Source organism: Camellia sinensis, chromosome 1 (genome assembly GCF_055761805.1).
Source record: "Camellia sinensis isolate YWXY chromosome 1, ASM5576180v1, whole genome shotgun sequence".
Taxonomy (NCBI): domain Eukaryota; kingdom Viridiplantae; phylum Streptophyta; class Magnoliopsida; order Ericales; family Theaceae; genus Camellia; species Camellia sinensis.
The window spans coordinates 28,749,365-28,774,055 of NC_138961.1; the positions used below are offsets into that span (position 1 = coordinate 28,749,365).

The 24,691-nt window shown below is 33.7% G+C and overlaps 1 protein-coding gene and 1 long non-coding RNA gene across 2 annotated transcripts; one reads left to right on the top strand and one right to left on the bottom strand.

The window, feature by feature from the left end:
* The first annotated feature begins 1,681 nt into the window (after positions 1-1,681).
* LOC114269572 (uncharacterized) lies at positions 1,682-3,725 on the top strand. Its single transcript, XM_082875219.1, has one exon. It carries the CDS (start codon positions 2,421-2,423, stop codon positions 3,246-3,248), a length of 828 nt encoding a protein of 275 aa, XP_082731345.1. The 5' UTR covers positions 1,682-2,420; the 3' UTR covers positions 3,249-3,725.
* A 1,139-nt stretch (positions 3,726-4,864) lies between these two features.
* Positions 4,865-6,708, bottom strand: LOC145792997 (uncharacterized). The gene is made up of 2 exons (XR_014333416.1): positions 5,689-6,708; positions 4,865-5,225 (listed from the first exon to the last, which is right to left on the bottom strand). It is a non-coding gene; the product is annotated as an uncharacterized LOC145792997 (long non-coding RNA).
* Between the last annotated feature and the right edge of the window lie 17,983 nt (positions 6,709-24,691).

Below are 24,691 nucleotides of genomic sequence, written 5' to 3' on the forward strand. Positions count from 1 at the left end.
GAAATGTAATTAATTATTGCTAAGATTAATCTAATACCAATTGCCCTTATTTCATCTACTTATAGAACACCAAAATTAACATAACGGGATGTATGTAGAATTTATTATTATTTTTTTTAAGTTTCTATGTCATCAAAATGGAGATGAATTTATGCAAGAATTGTGGTAATTTCATTTTTTTTTTTTTTTTAAATTCTTTTGTTTCCAGAAATGATTTTCATTTCTTAAATCTAAACCTTAAACAAAAGAGAAACATGAAAATGTATTGAATTTGGCTACAACCCTTAAGAACTTCATAATCATCACCCGTTGACTGAACAATTTTTTTTTTTCAACTTGAAGACTCAAATCACATGAAAGACTTTGCTTATATTAATTTCATAATTTGACGGGTAAAAAATGATAGTAACAAGCATATACTATTATTAATAGTGAGAAAAAAAAAGGATGAGGGTAGTTCTGTAAATTCACTAACAAAGAAAATTACTGTTTGAGGACTCATTTTTTTTATTTATTTATTTATCACAAATCATTTTTTTATCATACGATTAACCTAAAGAGATCTATTATATAATAAAAAAGCAAATTAGGAGAAAATGTCAATAAAGAATTTAGACGGAGAATCCCACCTCCATACTAAAAGATGAGACATATTGGGTGGTTTTAGTTGTTGTGGGTTAATTTAAGAAAAATTTATTCATAAATCCTATCTTGAAGGATGGAGATTCATTTAGTTTTAGGATTTTTTTATGGATCAAGTAGTCTCATTGATTTTAAAAATGAACATTTAATATATTCTTTTAAAATTAGGTTTATGGTTATGTCCTTATTTCCATTATGTTTTCTTATTTATTTATTTATTTATTTGGTTCTGGAAATGTAAGATACACAACTTATTATTTTGTGAAATTCAATTGAGTAAATCTAGTGGTACAAATGCCTTCCATAAAAAAACATATAAATAAATAACACTATATAAGTCCACATTGTTTCACATTAAAGATGCAATAAAAAAAATTTAAAATGTAACATTATGTATCTCTACATTGATTTCTATTGAGCATAAAATTTTATGATATGGAAATCTTTTTGGGGGTGGTGGGTGGGTATCTAAATTTGGAGTGGATTCTAATATAAGAATCTTTTTTATTTGTAATGACTTAAAATGCGAGATTCTTTAAATATTTTAAAAGGAGTACAAAAATTTCTTACTCTGTGTTTGGTTGAGGGATTTGGAGGGAAAAAAAAAAAAAAAAAAATTATGTGAAACTATGTGAAATGTAGTTATATTTTATTTACATTTCACTTATATTTTTCCTTTCTCTTTCCAAACTCCTCCCCAAATCCCCCAACCAAACACAGCGTTAATAAGTTTTGGACAAATCTATAAGTTCAAATTGTGGGAATTTTATTCGTTTATGAGTATTAACTAGCATTCATGCTTGTAAACTGTAAGATTATATTGTCATTTATACACAAATGGGATTATTAAGTTCATTAGATTATTTGAAAGATTTATTAATTACTAAGATACAAAAATAGGATTTATTGATGTTTAATTTAATTTAGTTTATTTTTAAATAAACAAAGTTTAAAATTAGAAAGGTGGAGAGATGCGTGTTTTATAACAATCATATATCATGATTCAAGAGCGTGATTTTCAGTAAAAACAAAGGGGGTTCCTTTCACAGTCTATTTCATTTGAGAGTTTTGTTGATGGGTGTCCATAATTATAGGGCATTCTTAACACGCTTAAAATAATTATACAATTTTTCATAAAAGTGAATAATAGAATAATGTGAAAAAATTTAATATATTGTTAACCGATTTATCTGAGCACTTATTTAAAAAAAAACAAAAAAACAAAACAAAAAGAAAACGATTTAATACGTGAGAATTCTGTTAAAACAAAGTTTTTAAATGTAAGATGTACATATTTTTATTTCATTTTTGAAGAAATTATTTTTATGATTCGAATCAATGCCATTAAAGATGCTAATGTCAAGCCTTATTGATTAAAAAAAAAGCTTTTTTAATTTTAGCTGGTGGTTGTTTTTGGGTACAGTGATATGCAAATAAAGTTGGTATATATGATAGCTTTTGCTAAAGATAAAATTGAGAGTCTGGTGGTGTGTCTCTGAGTTCCAGTCAAAAGTTTTATGCTCTCTGTTTCATGTGTTTGTATAATGTTCAGAGGAGAATGAGACTACTCATAAGCAATGTCCAGCAAGATTTTCTTCCACTTTCTTTGGGCTTTTTTATTATTATTATTATTTTTTTTTTCGTGCACTACAAGTGTTTGATTAAATTCCTAGTATGGTCATTGGTTTTGGGCCATAGACATTTTCACTAGAAATTGGGATTTTAAACCAGTTTTTGAGGTAAAAATATGATCAATTTCTTTTCCTGATGTAGCATAGATGCAAAATATGAAATCTCTGAGCAGTGTAGGACTTGCTTTGAGTCTTGTTTGTGGGTTTCTTTTACTAGCTCTTGTTGCTGAGCTCTACTACTTGCTATGGTGGAAGAAGAGGATTGTCAACAGAGAGATTGAAGATGATTATAGCAATCCATTAAGAGAGTTCTTCTACATGTTCTGTTTGAAGAAGAATCCATCATCATCATCTTTAAGCTCCACAACTATCAACCCCAATGTCCATGATCCACAATCTCTGTTTCATGCACATTCAAACAAGGCCTTGTGGCCTAAACCCTTTGGAGAGGAGGAGGAGGATGATGGAGTGGAGGAGACTGAACTCATGGGACCACCAAGATTTCTCTTCACCATCAAAGAAGAAACTAAAGAAGATTTGGAGTCTGAAGATGGAAAGTCTAGAGGTGATAATAAGAGTAGGAAAGGGTCAAGAACTAGAAGCTTGAGTGAGAGTGAAGTGATTTTCACAGTGGAGACTCCATTTTTGACCCCAATTGCTTCACCACCGTATTTCACTCCTCCACTTACTCCTATTGAGTCCTCATATGACCACCATGGATTTATGCCTCCCTTTGAATCATCATCAGGTGATGCAGAGGTTAATGTGGCAAGATCATCGCCGCCACCAAAGTTGAAGTTCTTGAAGGATGCAGAGGAAAAACTTTACAGAAGAAAACTAGAGGAAGATGAGAAAGGGGTTCATGAGATTGACGGGTTTGATCAAGATGGAGATAAAGCTCCTTCAACATCAGAGTTACTAAATGATGAAGAGGATGAGTCTTTTATTACACTCATTGTTTCTAAGAATGAGTAAGGCTCGCTGTGAGTTCAAGTCACGGAAACAGTCTCCCCACAACATTCATTGTTGTTGAGAGAGACAGAGGGAGAGAGCTTAATCACCACCACACAATGTACAATAGTACGATTCAAGCTCTTCACAGGTGCTTCCTCTAGCCCTTCAACATTCAGACCAACAACAACTAACAAGAACACCCATATCACATTAGAGCCAACTGAATTAAAATGTTTTATTTATTTATTTTTTTCTTTTTTTCTTTTGTTTTCTCTTTCTGTTTTTATGAACCCACTTGAATTTTTCAGTTTTAGGAATTGGGCTTTTGTTTTTTTAGTTGGGGGAGTGTTTGGGAATGAAGATATGGTTAATCTGTGAAAGCCCTTGTGCAAAGTTGTCTGTTTATACCTTTATAATCATCATGTGGATAGTGGTAGCACTGATGTTGTCCAAAAGGGCACTGTAAATCAATTTTCTTTAAAGCTGATGCTTCATCTCCTTTTGTCTCCTTTTTTTATTTTTTATTTTATTTTTATTATTTTTGCAATATACATAAACTAAAGTTTTTTGCCAAGTTATGATCCTTTTGTTGCATGTCTAACTCTGTTGTAATAAAGCAACATGCACCCAAAGGCCCCAACCAGCCTACCATAAATAACGCATGCCCATTGGACCACTGTTCAACCAACACAGGTTGGTAGATCAAAAATTTGATATTTTTATCAAGAGAGAGAAGAAAGAGAAAGAGAGAGAGACAGAGAGAGAGAGAGAGAGAGAGAGAGAGAGGGATTGAAGCCGTAAACTGAATTAAGCTATTCATGCTGACTCATATTTAAATTGTTAAAAATTATTTAAAATTGATTAATTATTTATAGGGAAATTTAGTTAAAATCTTTTCGTTGGACCGTTATTTGGAGAAAAAGACAATCTAATTTATTTTGTTTTAAAACCCCCAAATAAGGAGAGACATAATTGAGTAAGGATAAAATAAATTTTTTTTTTTCTTGGATAATATTGTCAGATTAACATGTTACTGCTTATATCAATTTTAACAGTAATATATATATATATATATATATAAAATTTCGTAGTCAACATGGATCTTATTTAATAGATCTTGATGAGAGAATTTTAAAAATATTAATTTTATGAAAAATCGACATTTAAATCAAAAGTTAATACATTGGTTTAATATTTTGATAGCAATGATATGTGTTCTAATTCTAATTCTAATCTATACTATTATATTATTTTAAGTGAGTCCAAATTTGATGTAAGCCCCGTTTGGTACAGCTGTGGGAAAGTGAATGGAATTATAGATTTAAGCAGCAAGATATTGTTTGGTAAATAAGCTGTAAAATAACTTTTTGTTGTGTAATTGTCATTTTTGCCCTTATGAACATAAAAATTGTAATTTTGTTATTATCTTCACTTTAAATTTTGAAAAAATTATTTCATTAATAGAAGTTGATTAATTAGTACGTAATTTGGTACATTTTTACATTACCACAAATTTATTTTATTTTTTTTATTATTTTTTTAATAATATTGAGTTCACAAGGGAATAAAAAAATGTCATTGCAATAAAAATACAATAAATCATATTGAAAATGCCTCAACCCCAAGCCTTTGCTTCATAGAGCATTAACAAAAAAGAGATTATATGCAATTATGATTTTCAAAAGTAATACAGCACAGTTCTTCCCTAAAGCTCTCCATCATATACACATTGGCAAACATTAAAAATTAAAATAAAATAAAATAAAACATTATGTTATAAGATCCTCAATTTAACAGAAGACAAGCTCTGTTGTACAAGTACAAAAATTACATGGAAAAGTTAATAAACAAGATCAGCCTTGGAAGATTCTCCAAAGCTAATGAAAATATTGCACCCACAACAAAAATAAAAACAAAAGCGAGCAATATCTTCCCAATATACCACAAACTAATCGGCTTTGATGACCTCTCCTTCATATGATGTGAGGCATTGGAAATCTGCAAATTGACAACGAACACAAGAAGAGTATGTAAGGTAATAATGCTCATAAAATTGGCAATGCCAGACCTCTTTTTATATTTCCGTCTTTTGAACTTTTCAATATCAATCATTCACAAGGCCGGCACTCTATGGAATAACAAGACTACAAAGATTATGATAAAAATGGTTTCAATTTGGACAATTTATCAGTGTTTTCCAGAAAAAGAAAAAGAAAACAGAATGAAAACACAACCAAACAAACCCTCAGGTATATATATATATATATATATGTGTGTGTGTGTATATATATAATTTGTGTCAATAGAGTCTATCCATCTCACACTTGCAACAACAACCATTGGCACTATAGCCTTTGACACAGCAATTACAAGTTTACCAAGTTTACCTTATGAGTTATTTGAGTTGTGAATTATTCTCCATCCCCCAGTTTCCTCGTTTTTATTTTTTATTTTTTTAAACCTTTGATGATAGTTTTCATTTCATGGACAATTGAATCTTCCCTAAGCTGCTGCTGTATTCTCCACTTTGCACTTGCCATCCTATTGCTTTGTAATTTGAGAAGCCAGAAATAATATCTGATATCATTTAATATAGCTCTATTCCCTATCATGACTAGGCATGTATACATGTTGATGCTAATAACATGCACCACCATTAACAGGTACCAAGGTATAATATCAATCAATGTTGTTATCCAGCAAGCTAGCAGATTGGGTTATGATAACAGCAAAAATCCAAAGTAGTGGTTGGATTTCAGATTTGATAACAGCACAAGTCCAAAAACACATTTGACAACCCAGTTTTTTACAAGTTTTTTCAGAGTTCTATAAGCAACTATAAGTTTTTTATAATACTTTTTACCTAACCTCAATCAATGAATATCACAACCCAGTTTTTTATTATACTTTCAGTTTCAATCTATCAAAGGTTCGCTAAGCCAATTTCATTGATATATAGGCAACAATCAAAAAACAAAACACAACAAACACAATTTAGAAAATATAGCCATCCACAATTGGCATTTGGCCAACTTGAAAAAAATTATAATGCTTTCTCTATGTGAGGAAGTGTCTCAAGCTTGAGTCTCATTCAGGAAGAATTTTTTTAACCAACGTAGAGGAATTTATTTAAGCAAAACAGAAGTTAAACCAATGTGGCCAACCAAATAGAAATTAAACAAAACAGAGTTGATCTGTTGCCCTAGCACGCTTCTGGTTTCCATTGATCTGCCGCAGCTTCCACCCCTTTGCGACCCTCAATTCTGCACACACACAGGAGAACCTAGATCCGAAGCCCCCTTTTCGCGACTGAGAGGGGAGAGAGAGAGAGAGAGAGAGATCTGTTGCCCTAGCGATCAACGGAAACCAATGTGGCCAACCAAATAGAAATTTTTCGATCGGTTGCTATCTTCCAGATGTTGCTGGGTTCTTGTCGTCGTCGCCAGAGAGGAAACCAGAAGGGGAGAGGAGAGGAGAGGTGTGAGGGAGAGAAGCGTGCTAGGGCAATAGAAGAGGGTTTATATAATGGCAATTCCGTAATTTTTCAAGTTTTGCTGGGGTATTTTAGTCATTTCAGCTCCCCAAACACTGCACAGGAGCTGGAAACCTCTATTTGCACACACCACTTCCCCTCTCCTCACACACTTAATAATATTTTTTTTATTACATTTTTATCCTAAAATAAAATTACCAAAATATTCCTTTCTTCTTCAACCAAAACCCTAACCCTAACCCTAACCCTAGTACCCAACACAGTGCCTCCCCCTCCGGTCATCTCCTTCTTCAATTCGTCGCTCTCCTTCGCCTCCCTCTAGCCTCCCTCTTCTTGAATTGAAGCCCCACCCCACCACATCGTTCGTCACTCACTCACCCTCCCAATCACCCCCGTAACCCCTCACTTCGGGACACAACACCACCACTGTCGCAGCTTCCACCCCTTTGCGACCCTTAATTCTGCACACACATAGGAGAACCTAGATCCGAAGCCCCCTTTTCGCGACTGAGAGGGGAGAGAGAGAGAGAGAGAGAGAGAGAGAGAGAGAGAGAGAGAGGGGATGGGGTGGGCGTCGCAGTAGTGTCGCCGGTGGGTGGAGGAAGGGGTGGGAATGGCGACTGAAATGGAGGTGGTAACAATGGTGGTTGCCAGCGAGGTGGTCGCCGGTCTGGAAGGTGTGTGGATTGGGAGGGTTGGAAAGTTGTGTTTATGGGGATATAATTGGAATAAAAATGTGTGTAATGAGTAAATATTTTATTTTTTATTTTTTTAGGTGTGTGAATTAAGAAGGATGTGCAAATAGAGGATTGAGTGTGTGCAAATAGAGGCCCCCGCGGGAGCTTCTATATGCACACACCATATCCCCTCTTCCTACACACTTAATGAGAGAGTGTGTTGGAAAGTTGTGTGTGAAGGATGTGTATAGAGAGAGAGTGGTGTGTGTAAATAGATGCTCCCCAGCTGCGCGCATAAGCTGTTTGAATAAGCATCTCCCGAGTTGCTTCCCCCCCAAAGCTGAAAATAGATTACAAATAAGCTATAATTTCATAATTTAAGTTATACCAAACACATATTGTTTGGGATGATCTAAATAAGTACAATTTTTGTCTTTTTACGAAAAGATGTGCAGAAAAGTAGAGAGATGATGTGATGAAAAAAAGATAAAAAGATGGATTATATAAGGGATGTCAAACCACCCAAGTTAAAAGTTAAAATAAGTAGCTTATAAGTTGTGCCAAACCGTAGTGAAGCTTCTACAACGTAGAAATCATATATATATTATCAAAAATAGTGTTTTTTTCATATTTAGGTGGCACATTATAATGATTTTTTTGTAAGAGTCACATCAATATGTATTTTTTTAATTACATATACAGTTCTACACAAATGCAAATCTAATTTAAATTATACTAACTTTACATATTTTATATGCATTTTATTTGTCAAATATTTATTTTTCATCATAAATTTAGATAATCCACAGACTCAAGTTTGTGTTTCACGTTTTTCTTCTTAATTCTCTCAAGGGTATTAACATTTTTTTAAAATGCTAAATTGTCTTCCTTTTTTTCTTATTTTTCCGTACATTCTTCTATACCCAATAATTATTTATTATTTTATATTATGAATTTGTCGTTTAAATTTTATAGTGATTATATATATGAAATTATATCAACATGTATTTTCTTAATTGCATACACAAATTCAATTTCAATTATAATAATCAATTTTATATGGACTCTATTTAAGAAATACTTATTTTTTATATTTTTTTATCGTGTAGTTTTGTCATTATCAGATTTCTTTTACATAGTTGATATTTTAATTTAATTATTATGATATTTGAAAAAAAAAAGTATCGCGATGTACAAATAAATAAATAAGACAGAATGTGCTTAATTATGTTCATCACACTGATCAAATTAATTTTCTTTTATATTTTTTACTTTTTTGTCTATCTTATTGATGTCTTAATATTAATTTAATTAAATTTTTTATTTAATATAAAATTATTTATTACAAAATATTTATATTTAATGTAGACTTTATATACCATTATACAATATGTATGAATAATTCAAAAAGAATATTAAATAAAAAAATCAATACTTTACATATTTAATTTATATATTTTCTTCTTAATCCAATCACAACATATTTATTTTTAATCTTTTAAATAAATTTTGTATAATTCTATTTCTATATATTTTTTTCCAAATAAATATAAAATTAAATTAAATAATTAGAATCACTTTTAGTTTTATATTACTAATTCTCTTTCTAATTAACTATTATTTTTAATATCAAAATCAGCGTTTATTTTACTATCTTATAATTTAATATATATCATATAAAATCATTATATGATAATTACACTTTTTATAGCACAATAGAACTAAAATTATCAAAATAAACAAATAATTTAACTAAATTTATTATATATAAATAACATTAAAACAAATAATTAAAATTAAAATTTTATTTTAAATTAAAATTAAAATCATTCTGTTGTAATACACATCATAGCATAAAATATTATGATATTAATTAAAGTTAACTTCATTGTGATTTTATGTTAGGCATTATGGTTGATTTGGGAAGTGGGTTGGTTTTTTGACTATTTTAGCCTGGGCTACAAAGCTTGGTTTGGGAAGGATTTTTTTGACTTTTTTTTGTGAGAAAATAGTGTAATGATTTTGGGTTGAATGTGATGTTTTGTTTGTTGTGGCTAAAACAGCCTATTTTGTCTTTTGTGGCTATTTTAGCCACAAACCATCTTCCCAAACAGACCAATAAAGTGATTTACATACCCGTGTAGCTTCCAATTTGATATTGATTGATTAAAATAATGGAACTTAATTTTTTTTTTTTTTTTTGTAAAGTTTTAGAAGATAAATTGACAAATGTCAAATAATAAATAGTGTGAAATATTATTAAAGAATAATGATTCATCGAAAATGATTGTGTATATTTAAGGCACCTATTAATATTTATTGAATAATTTTTAAATAAAAATTTTGAATATATATGCACTTCTTTAAAACAAAAACAAAAAATTTGAAAAAAATTATTTTTATAAGCCTATTTTACATAAGATCACACACAATGGCAACAATTTTTATTAACTATTAGCAAATCTGTTTGTATTTAGCTTTTAATTGTCAAACTTTTTTACACATAAAGTATTAAAACTTAAAATTAATTTTTTAATTTAAAAATAAATTTCCATGCGATCACCTACTAATTAGATCTAAAACAAAAAATTCCCACACCTACACGTTCACGACAATTTAACCGACCTGATAGTTTCAATTTTTAAAAATCAAATTTGCAGATTTACTTTCATTTAATTGTTTAACTACCCTCAATAGTTTAACTGCCCTCAATAGTTTTATTTTTGAAAATCAAACTTGTCAAAGGTTTTCTTCCCATCAAACCATTGACTGGTTTGATTATTTCTGTTGTCTTTTTCTTCCTAAAATTGCTCACTTTAATTTTCTTAATCAAACTATCATAGTTTTTATTTTCAATCTCAACCATTTTGTTAATTTCGAAGCATCTGTTTCTCAAGTAAAAGTACAAAGATGAATATTGCCAGATATGTTTTCTCTATACAATATATTTTAATGTTATTGGTATGTAGAACCTGAATTGAGTACTGTAAAGTTTTTTTTTTTTTTTTTTTTCTAGTTCTCTCTCAATTTCTTTCTAACAAAAACTCTTTTCTCCAATTTTCTCTCAATTTTTTTTTATTTTTTTATTTTATTATGATATATCAATTGTGATCTTAATTTCTTTTTAACTTAAACTTTGTTCTCCAGTTCTCTTTCTCAATTTTATTTGTGATGAACCAATTCTGCTCTCCCTCTTTCAAAATCTTTATTTATTTATTTTTGATATGTAGAACACTGGTGAATAACTGTATAGTTTTTTTTCTTTTTTTTCAATGGTTGAGTACATTTTTTTTTTACCCACTTCTCTCTCTCTCAATTTCTCTTTTTATTTACTTATTATAGATGAATAAATTCTTTCTCTTAAAGTCTTTATTTTTTTATTTGTGTGCTAGAGTTTTTTTCAGTTTTTTTTTTTTTTTTGCAAACTAAAACTATTTTCCTAGTTCTCTCTCAATTTTGTTAACAAATTGTGATAACCCAACCCGTACTATGCTTAATTATGTATGTGATTATGTGTTTAACATGAATTTGCAAGTTTAAGTATGGAAAATATGTGAATTTGGAAAAATATCTATTGAAAGTAGGAATATCTGTTGCAATTGAAACTTTGAACTAAAATTGAGAACCATAGAGGCACGATAAACAAAAACCGACTTCGTATCTATGATTAGCATGATTTTTAGAGCTATTAGTGAGATTTTGAAAAATTACAATTCGTAATAATTAAAATAATGTTTTGTGAGTTGGATTTTATATGTGTATTTTGCCTTTTGTTCTTCATTGTTACTTGAGAGCCCTAGAGTGTGAGTTAGAGAGAAAAGAAGAGGAGAAAGCTAGGGATTTGAAAGAAATCAAAGGGCAAACCATAAATTTGAACTAAGGTGTGAAAAAATTACTCACAAATTTTGATTCTAACTCATCTTTGTTAAGGAATCAAGAAAAAAATTAAGGGTTTGAGCTAGGGTTTTGAGTTGTATGGTGGGTTGAGCATGAGGCATGAGATTGAATCCCAATCCCTCCATCTTTGTTGATTTAAGTTCACTCTTGTGATTGACTCATGAAACAAACCTCAGATGATCCATGGAAAATAGTTTTGTTGTAAGATTATTCATGATTTATATACTTTGAATTTGTTTTTGTAATGTATAAATATGGGAAGGAAATGAGTCCATGAAATTATTGTTGATGCAAGATTGATATGTTTAATGTGGAATTACACTTGTTTCATGCTTGGATATTATGTTTTTGAGTTGTTTTTGCATGAATTTGAGCTTGGGAATAAATTTGGAAGATTTGGCATTTTTTGCCATTTTCGGGCTGCCTATGTGAGCCTAGACCGCTCGTGCAGCCTCGGGCTTCGCACAAGAGCCCAAAACTTTAGCCTAAAACCATTCCTCTCTGTGCGCTCGAGCGGCGGCCAACCCCGCACGTGCAGAGCCAGACCGCTCGAGCGACTGGACCGACCACACATGCGGCCAAACAGGAAGAAAATTTTGTTGTTTTGCCTTGCTACCTCCGGCCTCCGAAATGCGTTCCCAACCTTATTTAGCCCTTTTTGGGAGTGAAATGATTAATAGAAACTCATTAAAAACTGTTATGAATAATGAAAGAAAATGAGAACAATCAAAGTAAATTACTCATCGAATATGTGTGTGACATATTTGGTGTAGGTCGTGTACCGAACGAAACGCCACAAAATCGATCCCACTATGAGTAATAATACCATATTGATATGTTCATTATTGTGTACCTCGGACCATGAACAGTATTTGGTGCCGACATTGTGATTTGTTTAAAATAAGAAACCTCACTAATGTTATATGACATGTGCTACATTGGGCCCGAGGCCGTTTTGTTATATATTGGGCCTGAGGTCATTTTGAAATATGTTAGGCCCGATGCCATTTTGAAGCATGATTGGGCCTAAGGCCGTCTTGTTTATACAATTTTGGGTATTATGAGAATCTAATGATTATTCAATTACACTGTTTTACTGTATTACTACTCATTAAGCTTCTCTCACCCAATTTTATGTATGTACATGTAGGTAATCCGCAGCATGGAGCACAACCCTAGAGTCACCTTCAGGAGACATCCTTTTTGAGACCTAATCGAGTCATGTCTCCGTGATGAAGTTTTGTCTTGACTCACTTCACACTTTGACTTTACTTTTTTTTGTTAATATGGTCTTGAGTTTGTAAGTCTTGTGCACAATTTCTTTGATACTTTATATTCTTTTTGCATGGGCATGTAAATAACGTGGTTGTGTTACATTTTGCTCATATTACTATAGCTCAATGGACTCATTCTTTTGTGGTATACTTTTGCTTTTAGCTCCATTACTATAATTACTCTGTATATTTGTTTGAGGCCGAAGGTAATCAAGTGATTACCGTCCGGTTATGACCCAAACTTTTAATGGCGGGTTCAGGTCATGATAGAGTGGTATGTACGAGTTAAGATCTCACACACGAGTCCATGCGAGCAATAGGAAGTCTAGAGAGAGTTTAAGTTGTATCCATAATGCATCCATAACCCAGTATGACATACAAATGTGTATTTGTGTACGTGACTTATGTGCATCCTATATGTGAAAGTTATAATGTATGTTTCTCTAGATCATGGCAAGAACAAGGGATGAAGATAGGGAGGATTCAACCTCCGCATGACTTGATAGGATGGAGGCAATGATTATGGAAATGGCAGAGGCTTTTAGACAACAGCAACAACAACCACCACCGCCACTAATACCAATGCCACCACCTATGGTGCAAGACCACCAAGCCAAGGACCAAACTATTGCTCTCACAAAGGAATTTAAGAAGATAAAACCACCCTTGTTCAAAGGAGGAATTGATCCACTAAAGGCGGAGGCATGGGTACTTGGTATCGAAAAATTGTTTGAAGTCTTTCCATGCACGGAAGCACAGAAAGTCTTGCTAGCTGCCTTTACACTAGAGGATGAGGCGCGTTGTTGGTGGATGCTTATCCGAGAAGGACATCAAGGGATGAATTGGGCTAAGTTTTTTTAGATCTTTTATGAGAATTACTTCCAACAGAGTATCCGAGACAAGAAAATGGCGGAGTTTGAAAACTTGAAGCAAAGGAACAAGACAGTAGCGGAGTATGAAGCGTAATTTACCGCATTAGCCCATTTCGTACCATACATGGTCGATACGGACTAAAAAAAGGTGAGAAAATTTAAAGGAGGTCTCCGAGACTCCATTCTTGAGAAGGTTAATGTATTACAAGTATAGAAATATGTGGATGTATTAGATAAGGCCATCATAACAGAAGGCAACCAAGCCAACCGCAACTGATAATCGGATTGGAAGGGCAAGAGACAGGGTTGCAATATGCACAAGGGGTCGGCGTCCTCGCAAAATAAGAAACAAAATTTGGGAGCTTCCAACACTTCAGGTTCTACCCGTGATTCGACACCAACTTGCCTAGAGTATGGAAAGAAGCACTGAGGGGATTGTTATCGAGCATTAGGAGCTTGCTTTAATTGTGGTAAGACGGCTCATATGGTGAGAGATTGTCCTATGATTGGACAACAAAAAGGGAATAGGCCAATTGCTAGCTCAGCCAGTTCCACTCTTGTAACAAAGACCCCAGTGAGGCCTACTACTTCAAGAGACAATGTTTGGCAAGGGAGAGTCTTTGCTCTTGTTCCGGGTGATGTCCAGAATTCAAACGCCGTGGTTTCAGGTACGTTTTCCATCAATGGCCAACCTGCTCATGTGCTACTTGATTCGGGTTCCACTCATTCTTTTGTTTCGAAAACATTTGCTCCTAATTTGAATAGATCAATGGAACCCTTGAATTATGTGTTGTGCGTGTCCCTCCCATCCGGGGACTATATGTTATGTGCTTCTATGTATACTATATGTAAGCTTTTACTTTTAGATATTCCATTATGTGCTATTTTGATGCCTCTTGACATGGTGCAGTTCAATATAATTTTGGAAATGGATTGGTTAGCTAAGTATCATGCAACCATCGATTGTGTATCTAAGTAAGTTGTGTTCCGCCCACCGGATCAAAACGAGTTTATTTTTGTAGGACATGGGGTAATCCCTCCACGCTATTTGATATCAGCTATGAAAGCTTGTAAACTACTTCAGAAAGGTTGTAGGGGCTATTTGTGTAGCATTTTGCATACAGAGTTAATTGAGATGGGTGTTGAAAATATCCAAATTGTTAGTGAGTTCCCCGATTTTTTCCCGAGGAATTGCCAGGGGACTTGATAGACCATGAGATTGAATTCATCATTGATATTATGCCGGGTACTCAACCAATTTCTAAGGCTCCGTATAGAATGTCACCGGCAGAAATGAAGGAATTGAAAGTACAGTTACAAGAATTTCTTGACAAAGGGTTCATCCGACCGAGTACATCGCCATGGGGCACACCCATTTTGTTTGTGAAGAAGAAGAATGGGACACTTCGGTTGTGTATTGATTACCGAGAACTTAATAAGGTAATGGTGAAGAATAAATATCCTTTGCCACGGATTGATGATTTGTTTAACCAATTACAGGGGGCACAAGTGTTTTCAAAAATCGACTTAAGATCCGGATACCATCAGTTGAAAGTCAAAGTAGAGGATGTTGAGAAGACCGCCTTTTGAACCAAGTACAGCCATTACGAATTTTTAGTCATGCCATTTGGGGTTACGAATACATCGACAGCTTTTATGGATTTAATGAATCGGGTTTTCAAACTGTACTTGAATGAGTTTGTAATAGTGTTCATTAATGGCATTCTTATTTATTCGAAGAGTAAGGAGGAACACAAAAGACACTTGAGATTAATTCTCCAAACACTTAGGGACAAGAGGTTATATGCTAAATTGAAGAAATGTGAATTTTGGTTGAATGAATTTGTGTTTTTAGGACATGTAATTAATAAGGATGGTGTGTCTGTCGATCCACAAAAGATAGAAGCCATTGTAAATTGACATGCTCCTACCAGTGTTACAGAAGTACGTAGTTTTATGGGTTTGGTTGGTTACTACTGAAAATTTGTTAAAGATTTCTCTAAGATTGCAGTGCCGCTTACCCAATTGACTCAAAAGGGTGTTCCATTTGAGTGGACAAAACAGAGGGAGTCCGCTTTCCAAGAATTGAAGTCACGACTCACAACAGCATCAGTCATTGCCTTACCGTCGGGTACAGAACGGTTTGTAATTTATAGTGATGCATCTCATAAGGGATTGGGGTGTGTGCTTATGCAGAATAGAAGAGTAATTGCTTATGCTTCCTGACAGTTGAAGCCACATGAGAAGAATTATCCTATGCATGATTTGGAATTAGTTGTTGTGATGTTTGCGTTGAAAATTTGGCGGCATTATCTTTATAAAGCAACATGTGAAGTCTACACAAGCCACAAGATCCTCAAGTATTTCTTTACTCAAAAGGAGCTTTATATGCGACAAAGACGGTGGTTAGAACTTATCAAGGATTATGTGTCACGACCCAAACCCGCCCCTATGGGTTTAGCACCGTAACCGGCCAGTAATCCGAGATTACCGATAGCCTGCTTAACAGTATGACAATAATACAGAGTACAGGGGCATGGCGGAAGCCAAAATAGTAAATAAACAATGTCCAATGAGCTGTGAGTCTGTACGCAAAAAGATTTTTCATACGTATATACATGAACAGTACAGAACAGTATGTACAATATTTACAGTTGATCAGAACAGGGACCTAATCCCTATTAAACAGTACAGTACAGTGCTATCAGTTTATACAGTTATTACAAAACAGATACAGAGATAGACGAGGGAAATTAAAGCACCCCTAAGCCATAGCTTGACAGGCTCGGAACCTCGCAGTGAGGCACAGTGGTTGGCTTGACAAAAAGGGAGTCTAACCCACGCTCTTAACTCCGGTTCGGTGCCTGTACGCCTACATATATATATATATATATATATAAATAGTGAGCTAAAGCCCAGTGAATAACATAATGCGTAAAGAGGTTAAGAATGAATGTCCTTACAGTAATGAAAACAGTTCATTAAATCAGTATTTCAGTCATTCAGTCATAACAGTCATATGTGGTACATCCATTAGCATAGCAGTACAGTAAACAGTAGGTCTTAAAAGACCGAGCAGTCAATGATGGCCATCATAACAGTAAACAGAAGTTCCAAGATAGGAACTGACAGAGATCTCTGTAATAATAGCAGTAACAGTAAACAATAGTTGCTATGGATGTCATAATATAGTTCAAAATAGAGGACATACATTCATTCAGTTAACAGTAACAGTTCAGAAAGCAGTTCAGTTAACAGTCAGAAAATATTCATCTTTGAACATATCTTTACACAGTTGTTACTCACAGGGTTCTAGGCTACAGTTAAGCTAAAGCGCGTCCCCAGATGCCAACCCTACACAGTTACAGATTGAACGCACACACTAAGTTACACAGTTGGGAAAAATAATAACTTAATCCCTAATTTGCCTCGGTGTGGTTCTACATCTATATCCTCATTAAGATGCCTTAAACTAGGCCTAAGAATGCCTAGGATGAAATGAGGATGCAAAGATGCACATTAAAAGCATTTTCAGAATTTTCAAAAAACAGGGGTCACGCTAGAGCATCGATTACTACACTCGGGCGGGCATGCAGACAAAGGATACCCGCTCGAGCGTGGACTATTCCGCTCGAGCGGACTGCAAAACATGCCAAAAGTGCTGGATGCTCGAAATTTACGCTCGACGGACGCTCGACAGCCGTTCGAGCGTAAGACACAAGGTCCCGCTCGAGCGTCAATTCTTCTGCTCGAGCGGACATCAAAACAGTGCAAAGTGTTGGGAGCACAAATTTCACGCTCGAGCGCCAGTCACCCCACTCGAGCGTGAGTTCAAAATCTGGAATTCCCAGATTTGAACCTCAAGCTCAAATCAAGTTTCAATGTATCAAATTCAATCCTTTTGGGCCCATGTTCTGGAAAATACCTCAAAACCCATAGTATAACATATTTCAAAGCTCAATTTGTAAAATCAAGGCCCAAAGGTAGTTCAAATAAATCCAAATTCAAACCAATTATCATGAACAAGATAAACATGGGACATGCATGACTTTAAATAACTTCCAAGCCTCAAATACATGCTCTAGTGAGCCACCTCTTACAAACACAAGATGAAATCATGGTCTATAACAATAATATGAAAATGCATGCACCAATTGCCATGAAATCAACATCAAAATGCAAGGATATAGACATACATGCAACAATTAAGCCTTAATTCAACAATCTATTCCAATTTTTGACTTAGCTCTTTAAACTATCATGATCCATGCTAAATAGAACTTAAATACATAATTAAGAAGGCAATTATTCTACCATAAGTCTTGAATTAGAGGTATGGAGGCTCAATGTTGCAAGTCTTCTACAATCTCCTCAAGTTTCCAAGCAAAACCCTCAAGAACAATTCAAACTCCTAACTCTCTCTCTCTCTCTCAGTCGGTTTGTCTCTCAAATGGACAGAGCAAATGTTGTGTTTAGGTGTAATGAAACTTCAATATGTCTTAGATAGTGGCCCACCAATATGGCTTTTTGGTAAATAATGCAACTTATGCCATTTATCAATATTGATCCAATTTTATCATACCAAAACACCTTTTTTTTTTAATTAAATACACCATAAAATCACATAATATCTAATTGACACAGAACATCAATCAATTTCAAATCCGGCCGCCGATAAGGCCTTCAATTAGCAGTTTAAACACAAAGACATGAACAGATAATTTGGCAGGCAAACAGATAGAATTGCAATTTAACTAATATACTCAATCAATTCGGGTTCAGTTTTCAATCAGTCAGTCAATTAACATATTTAGCCTCAGTTTAACAGTAATCAATGGCTTATCAGTAAACAGTGGTGAGGGTTATTACATTATGACTTGTAGATTCATTACCATCCCAGTAAAGCCAACACGGTAGCGAATGCTCTTGGTAGAAGGTCAACAGGAAACTTAGCATGTTTGCTTACGATACGGAATGAACTTTTACTTGACTTGGAAAGAATGAAGGTGGAAATTGTGTTATATGATCGGGGTGGAATGTTGGCCGCAATGACCGCGTAACCGGCTATTATTGAGGAAATTAAACAAAGACAATTGGAGGATGATTTCCTCAAGAAAGTATATGATGAGATGGAAGCAAAACTGAGACCGGGATTTTCTTTGGAAGCTCAAGTGTTGAAGTTCAAGGGTAGATTGTGTGTTCCTAATGTCCCCGAAGTTAAAAGAAGAGTTTTGGAAGAGGCTCATAAGTCCAGATTTGCTATGTATCTCGGGAATACCAAAATGTACCAAGATCTCAAGCAGGCTTTTTGGTGGCCCAATATGAAGAAAAAAATTGCGGAGTTCATTTCAAGGTACCTTCAATGCCAACAAGTAGAAGTGGAATATCAAAGACCGGTGGGGTTACTTCAACCTCTCCCTATTCCGGAATGGAAGTGGAAGCATATAACTATGGATTTTATTATAAGCTTACCCCTAACACCCCGATGTATGGATTCTATATGGGTTGTGGTGGATAGATTGACTAAGTCTGCTCATTTTCTGACTGTGAAGACTGTTTATAATGCTGATAGACTTGCTATGGTGTACATTGCGGAGATTGTTCGACTGCACAGTATTCTGATTTCCATTGTTTCGGATAGAGACTCTAAGTTTGTGTCAAGATTTTGGCAAAGCTTACAAAAAGCATTGGGGAAAGAGTTGAGGTTCAGTACCGCTTTCCATCCACAAACCAATGGACAATCTGAAAGAATTATACAAACATTGGAGGACATGCTCCGAATGTGTGTTTTGGATTTCCACGAAAGTTAGGAGGCTCATTTACCTCTGGCGAAATTTGCCCATAACAACAGTTTCCACTCTTGCATTGGGATGGCACCGTATGAAGCTTTGTATGGGAGAAGGTGCCAAACTCTAGTTTGTTGGACCGAGGTTAACGATAGGTCATTGATTGGACCTGAAATTGTGCAAGTTATTACGGAAAAGATTCAAATGATCCAACAGATTGAAAACTGCTCAAAGCCAACAAAAGAGCTATGCGGATCAAAGAATGAGAGACTTGGAGTTTGAAGTTGTGGACCATTTTTTTGTCAAAGTCACTCCAATGAAAGGGCACGCAAGGTTTGGGAAGAAAGGGAAATTATCACCTTGATACGTAGGGCCATTTTAGATTTTAGAAAGATTAGGGCTAGCCGCCTATCGGGTTTCATTACCACCTGGCATGGAGCAAGTGCACAATGTGTTCCACGTATCGATGTTGCGAGGCTGCCTTCGGGACCCTTCCCATATTATTGACTATTATCAAATTGTGCTAGATGACGATATGGCTTATGAGAAGCAACCCCTTCGGATCCTTGATCAGCAAGTTAAAGAACTACGGAACAAGACTATTCCAATGGTAAAGGTGGAGCAGAGAGAACATCATGGAAGCGAAGCCACTTGGGAATGAGAAGAAGAAATGAGGCAACGATACCCGGAATTGTTTTCAACTTGAGGTAAACAAGTTTGAAGAACCAAACTTCTTAAAGGGGGGGGAAAGATTGTGATAACCCAACCCGTACTATACTTAATTATGTATGTGATTATGTGTTTGACATGAATTTACAAGTTTAAGTATGGAAAATATGTGAATTTGGAAAAATATATATTGAAAGTAGGAATATCTGTTGCAATTAAAACTTTGAACTGAAATTGAGAACCATAGAGGCGCAATAAACAAAAACCGACTTCATATCTATGATTAGCATGATTTTTAGAGCCTTTAATGAGATTTTGAAAAATTACGATTCGTAATGATTAAAATAATGTTTTGTGAGTTAGGTTTTATATATGTATTTTGCCTTTTGTTCTTCATTGTTACTTGAGAGCCCTAGAGTGTGAGTTAGAGAGAGAAGAGAAGAAAGCTAGGGATTTGAAGGAAATCAAAGGGCAAACCATAGATTTGAACTAAGGTATGGAAAAATTATTCACAAACTTTGATTCTAACTCATCTTTGTCAAGGAATCAAGAAAAAAATTGAGGGTTTGAGCTAGGGTTTTGAGTTGTATGGTGGGTTGAGATAGAGGCATGAGATTGAACCACCAATCTCTCCATCTTTGTTGATTTAAGTTTACTCTTGTGATTGACTCATGAAACAAACCTTAGATGATCCATGGAAATAAGTTTTGTTGTAAGATTATTCATGATTTATATACTTTGAATTTGTTTATGTAATGTGTGAATATGGGAAGGAAATGAGTCCATGAAATTATTATTGATGCAAAATTGATATGTTTAATATGGAATTACACTTGTTTCATGCTTGGATATCATGTTTTTGAGTTGTTTTGGCATGAATTTGAGCTTGGGAATGAATTTGGAAGATTTGGCATTTTTGGCCATTTTTGGGCTGCATGTGTGAGCCTAGACCACTCGTGCAGCCTGGGGCTCCACACAAGCGCCCAAAACTTTAGCTAAAACCACTCCTCTCTGTGCGCTTGAATGGTGGCCATCCCTGCACATGCAGAGCCAGATTGCTTGTGCGACTGGACCAGCCGCACAGAAAGAAAATTGTGTTGTTTTGCCTTGCTACCCCCGGCCTCCGGAATGCGTTCCCAACCTTATTTAGCCCTTTTTGGGAGTGAAATGATGAATAGAAACTCATTAAAGAATATTGTGAATAATGAAAGAAAATGAGAACAAACGAAGTAAATTACTCGTCGAATATGTGTGTGACATGTTTGGTGTAGGTCGTATACCGGACGAAACGCCACAAGATCGATCCCACTGTGAGTGATAATACCATATTGATATGTTCGTTATTGTGTACCTCGAACCATGAACGGTGTTTGGTGCCGACATTGTGATTTGTTTGAAACGAGAAACCTCACTAATGTTATATGACATGTGCTACATTAGGCCCGAGGCCATTTTGTTATATATTGGGTCTGAGGCCGTTTTGTTATATATTGGGCCCGAGACCATTTTGCCATATATGATTGGGCCCAAGGCCGTTTTGTTATATATTGGGCCTGAGGCCGTTTTGAAATATGTTGGGCCCAATGCCGTTTTGAAGCATAATTGGGCCTAAGACCGTCTTGTTTATACAATTTTGGGTATTGTGAGAATTTGATGATTATCAATTACATTGTTTTACTGTATTACTACTCATTGAGTTTCACTCAACTAATTTTATGTATGCACATGTAAGTAATCCACAGCATGGAGCACAACCCTAAAGTCACCTTCATGAGACATCCTTTTTGAGACCTAATCAAGTCATGTCTTCGTGATGGAGTTTTGTCTTGACTCACTTCACGCTTTGACTTTACTTTGTTTTGTTAATGCGGTCTTGAGTTTGTAAGCATTGTGCACAATTTCTTTGATGCTTATATTCTTTTTGCATGGGCATGTAAATGACGTGGTTGTGTTACATTTTGCTCATATTAATATAGCTCAATGGACTCATTCTTTTGTGGTATACTTCTGCTTTTGGCCACATTACTATAATTACTCTGTATGTTTATTTGAGGCCAAAAGTAATCAAGTGATTATCGGCCGGTTATGACGCAAACTTTTAGGGGCGAGTTTGGGTCATGACACAAATTATTTTTCTATCTATCAATTTATTTTTATTTTATTTCACTTTTTTTAAGTTAGTGTTAAGTATTGTTTTTTTCCACCCACTTCTATCTCTCTCTCTCTCAATTTCTCTTTTTATTTTTTTATTATGGACGAATCAATTCTTTCTCTTAAAATCTTTATTTTTTATTTAGGTTCAAGAATTTTTTTTTTTTTTTTGGTAAACTGAAACTGATTTTCCCAATTCTCTCGCAATTTGTTTTAACTAAATTCTTTTTCTGACTCTCAATTTCTTTTTATTTATTTTTTTTTCAACTTAGGTTTGAATACGGTTTTTTTTACCCACTTCTCTCCCTCTCAATTTCTCTTTTTATTTATTTATTATAGATGAATCAATTCTTCTTTAGTCTTTATTTTTTATTTGGGTTCTATAGTTTTTTTTTTTTGGCAAACTGCAATTATTTTTCCCAGTTCTCTCTCTCTCTCAATTTTTTTAACTGGTTTTTTTCTCTCTCTCAATTTCTTTTTTTTTTTTCTTTATTATGATAAAAATTGTGATGAACCAATTCTCCTTTTCTCAAACTCTTTATTTATTGGTTTGAAATATGTAAAATAATGGTGGATTAATGCAGGGTTCTTCAACTGAAGTTTTTTTTTAAAAAAAAAAAAGAAAAAAAAAACTCCACCCTAGGGTTAATTATTGTTTCTTGTCACCCAATTCTCTCCCTCTCTCTCTCTCTCTCTCTCTCTCTCTCTCTCTCTCTCTCGGTAAATTAATTGTAATGAATCAATTATCCACTAATTTTTCTAGTTCTTTCTCTCAATTGTTTTTGCTGAAATTTTTTCTTTTTCAATTTCTTTTATTTATTTATTGATTATATTTTTTATTATGATATGTCAATTGTGATTGACCAATTCTCTCTCTCAAGCTCTTCATTTATTTGTGTTTGGTATGTATTTTTTTTCCCCCAATTTTCTCTCAATAAGAAGTTATATTATAAAATATTTTAAAATTAACAATAGAAAATAGATATGATACCTATAAGATTATGCATGAGTAATAGATAATTTTCAATTTGTGTGCTATATCCGACAAGGTTGAATTTATTTGTTTATTTTTTATATTTATTAATTAACAATTTATTTGTAGATAATAAGAAGACTCTCCAAAAATATTAAAATTAAAAAATAAATAAATAAGATAAGATAAGATAAGATACCTTGAAAAATTATGTACGAATATAGTTTTAAATTTGATTAAGCAAATAAAAAATAAATTTATAGATAATAAGGAGGACACCAAAAGTTATTAAAATTAAAAATGGACATTTAATTTTTTTTTCATGATCTTTCTCCCCAGTTTTCTCTCAATTTCTTTTATATTTTTTTTTTCATTTTTCATTTATTGTGATATATAATAAGAAGTTACACTTTCCAAAATATTTTTAAATTAATAACAGAAAAGAGATAGGATAACTATAAAATTATGTATGAGTAGCAGATAATTTTTAATTTGTTTGTTATATTAGATAAGGTTCAATTTATTTGATTATTTTTTTATGTTTGTTGATTAACAAGACTCCAAAATATATAAAAATTGAAAAGAAAAAAAAAAGAAAAGGAAATAAGATACCTTGAAAATTTTGGGGATTTTTTTTTAAGGTCCTCGGTATTAAGATTTTATAGCATAAAAGACACTCAATATTTTCATAATGTCTAAGGTTCCTCAACATCAATCCGGAGAATTTCTCTAGATACATCACAGAGAAAATCCCAAATTTCTCTGGACATATCACAGAGAAAATTTCAAATTTCTCTGGACACTGCTCTGCTTCTTAATATTAGTCCTCCGAAGGTAGTGATAGAATCCAAAGATCCAGTACCTATTAATTCAATCTACACTCTGTAATTCATGGACTAAAACATGGATTCCAAATTTCAATCCAGAGAAAATTGAATGAACACCCAGAGAAAATTTCAATCCAGAGAAATTTGAACACCCAGAGAAATTTCAATCCAGAGAAAATTGAACATTTCAATCTAGAGATCAGTACCTATTAATTTCAATTTACACTCTGTAATTCATGAAGGTAGTGATATAATCCAGAGATCCAGTACCTATTAATTCAATCTACACTCTGTAATTCATGAACTAAAACATGGATTCCAAATTTCAATTCAGAGAGAATTAAATGAACACCTAGAGAAAATCTCAATTCAAAGAAAATTGAATATTTCAATCTAGAGATCAGTACCTATAAATTTCAATCTACACTCTGTAATTCATGAGGGTAGTGATATAATCCAGAGATCCAGTACCTATTAATTCAATACCTATTAATTTAATCTACACTCTATAATTCATGGACTAAAACATGGATTCCAAATTTCAATCTAGAGAAAATTGAATGAATACCCAGAAAAAATTTCAATCCAGAGAAATTTGAACATCCAGAGAAAATTTCAATCTAGAAAAAATTGAACATTTCAATCTAGAGATCAATACCTATTAATTTCAATCTACACTCTGTAATTCATGGACTAAAATATAGATTCTAATGACACAACCTTGAGACCCACAGCTTGATGACTGCACTGGTTGCAACTTCTCACAAATCACAAAGAAAGATTCTATGTATCCGAGGAGCAAAATAATTTTCCCATTAAAGAAAGAGAGAGAGAGAGAGACACAC